This window comes from Borostomias antarcticus (genome assembly GCF_949987555.1).
Source record: "Borostomias antarcticus genome assembly, chromosome: 11".
Classification (NCBI taxonomy): Eukaryota; Metazoa; Chordata; class Actinopteri; order Stomiiformes; family Stomiidae; genus Borostomias; species Borostomias antarcticus.
In genome coordinates this window covers 23,309,779-23,314,495 of record NC_140244.1, presented here as the reverse complement: position 1 = coordinate 23,314,495, position 4,717 = coordinate 23,309,779, and the positions used below count along the sequence as shown (strand labels likewise).

Genomic DNA, 4,717 nt, shown 5'->3' with positions numbered 1-4,717 from the left:
GTAACTTATCTCTTGATTATACAAGTAAAATTACTAATTATTTATATAGGATAACTATGTGGTGCCATATTGTGAACTATGAAATATTATTATAATATTATTATTATCCCTCTTTGTTGGGAGTTATGTAGTGTCTTTCACTCTCGGTGTAAGCAGTCCTAAAACATATGCCTCTAAAGTTACCAAACAAAGCCTACTTAGTCTTTGCATACAATGCTTAAATATACATATATAGTCTAGCCTATAATAAACACTGACTTCTTTAGAGTCTGTGACACTCGTTTCACACATGTTTTGCTGCATACATTCTTCACCACAACCTTTAACATGAACTATACGACCTAATTGATAAGGGATGATGCGTTAAACTCGGGCTGTTAGCGGATAACGTGCCATTGGTTCCCTTAACGTTAAGGTATTCGGCGCTTTCCCCTCATCTTTCTCACTCACCCCTCCTCCTCCCACCGTCCCTTCCTTTGGGGGAGTCAGTCAGCTGACTGTCTGAAGCTGTCAGAGAGAGTGGCCCCCTCTCTCCTTCTCTTCTTCCATTATGCTAATCAGTCGCGCGCCGCGCTCCCATTGGAGAGGAGAGCGCGTTGGAACCAGCCTTCCAGCGCAACGTCACTGCGCTCTATAAGGATAAAGCCTTGGCTAACAACGAGCGCAGTCTGCTGAATACTCGGGAGTGAGTGGGAGTTGGAGAGGCGAGCCTAAATCTCTGCGGTGCAGAGCTGGAAAGCTGCTTCTCACAGCGAAAACCAGACGCCCTTTAGTCTACTCTTTCCATCCGCTTTGCTGTCATTTTCCTGGCGAAAAAAAGGACTAACTGCAAGAATCAATACGAGGACCGGAGCCTTCGTCAACGTTCTATGTTTTTTTTTGTATTTATGTGTTTATTTTGCATCCATATCTACTGAAAGGACTTAACGATTTACTTTTGCACTGAGACTTTCTTTCTACCTCCACTCCTCGTCTGTTGAGCAGATTAGTCCAGTAAAAGTAGGCTACATGACGCAAATTCCGATGTCGTTTGCAGTGCATTAGTCTGAAAGTTTTTTCCCCCTCACTTCGCTTTCAGTTTTTTGGACATTTCGAACGGTGTTGCATGCTAGCACACCAGACGGCGGTGGAGGAGTCACGATAACTATTGCATGAGACAAGAGAGGAGCGAAGAGACGCCTATTAACAAGTCCGTTTTTGCAACGCTGGCAAGCACCTTCGCATATCTGCAGAAGAGTCGCGACAGCACCATGAGCGCAGAGCTGAATATGGGCCCAGAGCTCCCTAACAGCCCTCTGGCTCTGGAATACGTCAACGATTTCGACCTGATGAAGTTCGACGTGAAGAAGGAAGGCCTGGCCGGGCTAGAGCGCGCGGCGGTGCGCCAGTGCAACCGCCTCCAGCCCCAGGGCTCCGTGTCCTCTACCCCCATCAGTACACCCTGCAGCTCGGTGCCCTCCTCGCCTAGCTTCAGCCCCACGGAGCAGAAGAACCATCTGGAGGAGCTGTACTGGATGCCAAGCGGCGGGTACCACCAGCAGATTGACCCACAGACGCTGAGCTTGACCCCAGAGGACGCCGTGGAGGCCCTGATCGGCGCAACGGCCCACGGGCACCCCCCGCCCCCACACGTCCAGCAGCAGCTGCAGCAGGGCGGCTTCGAGGGATACAGGGGGCCGCACCATCACCACAACCACCAGGGCCATGCCCAGCAGCACCATCATCCATACGGAGGAGGCATCTCACACCACCCCGACGACTTGCCGGGACATCCGGGGGGGCACAGCCACCCGCACAACCAACACCATCACCACCTCAGCCAGGACCCCGACAGCCCGTCCCCCGACTCCCCTGGCTCGCACCAAACCCTCCACCATCACCGTCATCATCATCACCATCCACACGGCCACCCGGGCCAGTCGTCCCATCACGGCTCCGGGGGCAACGTGGAAGACCGCTTCTCCGACGACCAGCTGGTGTCCATGTCCGTGAGAGAGCTCAATCGGCACCTGCGCGGCTTCACCAAGGACGAGGTCATCCGTCTGAAGCAGAAGAGAAGGACCCTGAAGAACCGGGGCTATGCGCAGTCGTGCCGTTTTAAGCGGGTGCAGCAGAAACACGTGTTGGAGAACGAGAAGACGCAGCTGATCAACCAAGTGGAGCAGCTCAAAGCAGAGATCAACCGGCTGGCGCGCGAGAGGGACGCCTACAAACTGAAGTGCGAGAAACTGACGGGGTCTGGGGCGAGTAACGGGTTCCGCGAGGCTGGGTCCACTAGTGACAACCCGTCATCTCCCGAGTTTTTCATGTGAGTTGTGATAGCCTACTTTCTTGTGACTCTCTCCCCTCCACAACTGATGAACAAACAATAATAAACACCCTCCCATACTGATTATGATAATACAAATTACAGTAACAATTATATTCATATTAGAAGAATAATCCATGAAATGCTATTCTCATATTACCATCTCTCCATCCACGTGACAACTGAGATACAAAGAGCAAGCTAGAATGTTTGATCGGTCGTAGCATCTTTGTAGATTAGTTGCTTGTAGTGAAGAGACATTTTTTTCCTCGTGAGAGAAGAGGAGCGACTGATGAACTTTTCTCTTCTAGGTTACAGCTTTTAATAACCTGTAAGTAGTGTGGGATGGTGTCGAAACCATGGTCTGAAGGTGATTTTGTCCTCGATTATGATGATGACATTATCTGAAACAGCAGTATAGGCCTAATTGTAGCCTATACAAAGTACACAGACGAATGTTATGAGACACATTCGACAAGTGGGCCCGAAAATAATCCGAGAACAAGACTCCACATTATGCAAACTTTACTGTCTACTAACCCGCAAAAGGGGGGCATTTTATGCAACATCTCATTGATTTATTGCCTGCTTGGTTATATTCGAATATATATTGAAACAAAAATCTGCATTAAAATATTAATCCTGCATGCTGGACATGTATGGTAATAATTTCTATTTTGTACCCTCATTTCTCGTGTATTTTAAGAGCATGTCGTTGATCTGCGCTTCTCTATGGTTTTTGTGAGGTTAGAGAAATGCAACGGAACAGTACAGCAGGACTGCCTGTGCAGTATCATACGGTCTGGGTTTCTTTAGCTTGTAAATATTATGCAACAGCAAAACTACACACCAAGATTGAGGAGGCTGGTTTGAACTTCTGTCTTTCTTTGTGTTGTTATTTCTCCATTCTATGTTTTATTTCGGGGTATGGATAAGAGATATGGGCATTTTCTGTTGCATTTAAAGACAACAAACTTTGTGTATTAAGTGCACTTTTTGGATAATGATTTACGTTTTCATTTTGAATTTTGTGCTGACCTCCCTCTAGGAAGACATACTATCACAATAGGTTGCCATGATTAAGAAATTATAGATGCAAGCTTGATAATGATATTACAGCACAGTTTGAACCAGTGTGCAAAGCTGGTGTGACAAACGCACCGCCGGAGTAATTAGAGGATAACGATGGATTCCATTGCGCACCATATTTACGCACCATGGCATGGATAACTTGTTTTCAATTCTCATCTGATAGCCTATCTACAGTAGAAAAGTACATTGGCACATGTGGTGCAGGCTACCATTTTATTTTAACGTGGGTCTCCTGGCAAGGATTTAGGGGAGGTGCTCTTTTAACTCTTGCGCAACCCTAACTATATTACACAGTAAACAAACACGGTCAAGTCGTGATTTCTCAATTACATTGATGTATTTTAATGAGCGCAGATGTATTTCATACACCTATACAGTGTTTTGTACTTTTCTTCGGCAATATCAAACATTTTCACCCATGCTCAACAACATATCTATCAGGGGTTTTATGTACAATTAACAAGTATTTAGATAACGCATGCGTTTCAATACAATGGTGAAATATATTAATTCTATATGTTTTCCTGATTTTTTTCTGCCGGTCAGTAAAAAAAGGGATTCAGGTTGTGCAAATTCTCAAAATGAAAACTCTGTGTGTGTTGGTATGTTATATGATGTTTTTGTCTGTTCTATTATTATTTGGTGATTCTGGTTCTGCTGGCCAGATGCATTGTTTAAGTTTTTATTTTAATGATTTAAATTAACAAACTGTCAGATCATATTGAATAAGCATGGTGCTTGCATTTGAAACTATTGTTGAAAAGTCATGCATTTAACAATCTTTGGTTTGTTACTGATTCAACTGTGTTGAAATCAAATTGAAACTGCAGCAGCGGGTTGTTGTTTTGTTTTTATTAATTCCATGTACTTTGCGATGATGGGGATCAATTTTCAATCCTGTTTATATAAATAAGGGTAAAAAGAACTTAAATTTGAACTGTTGTAGTTCCATTCAGGCTGGTTTCTGTTTCGTCTTATTTTTTGGTTGTTTTTGGAAGAAATTGTTTCCTATTTTGCTTATTAAAGTCCTTGAAATGGCAATTACCTCCTGAACTGTTTATTTAGCTCTCTCTGAAGTGACCTGATTGCATCATGACGACATCCACTGCAGCTGGGTATTATGAGAAGGGGAGAGGAGGCATGACGCAGCTGCATCGTGGACACAGTTACAACAGCCTACAGTAGGCTTACACGTCATACACATAGCAAAAGAGTTTGGAAAAGTAACACATATGCTACTCTCCTATTGCGGGCTTATGCTACTGTATTAATAATGTCAAACTTTGATTAGGGTGGTTCGGACAAGCTTACTTTGTT

At 44.7% G+C, this 4,717-nt stretch overlaps 1 protein-coding gene across 1 annotated transcript; it reads left to right on the top strand.

Moving 5' to 3' along the window:
- The first annotated feature begins 806 nt into the window (after positions 1 to 806).
- Positions 807 to 4,367, top strand: mafba (MAF bZIP transcription factor Ba). Its single transcript, XM_084445248.1, has one exon. It carries the CDS (start codon positions 1,152 to 1,154, stop codon positions 2,310 to 2,312), a length of 1,161 nt encoding a protein of 386 aa, XP_084301374.1. The 5' UTR covers positions 807 to 1,151; the 3' UTR covers positions 2,313 to 4,367.
- The last annotated feature ends 350 nt before the right edge of the window (positions 4,368 to 4,717 follow it).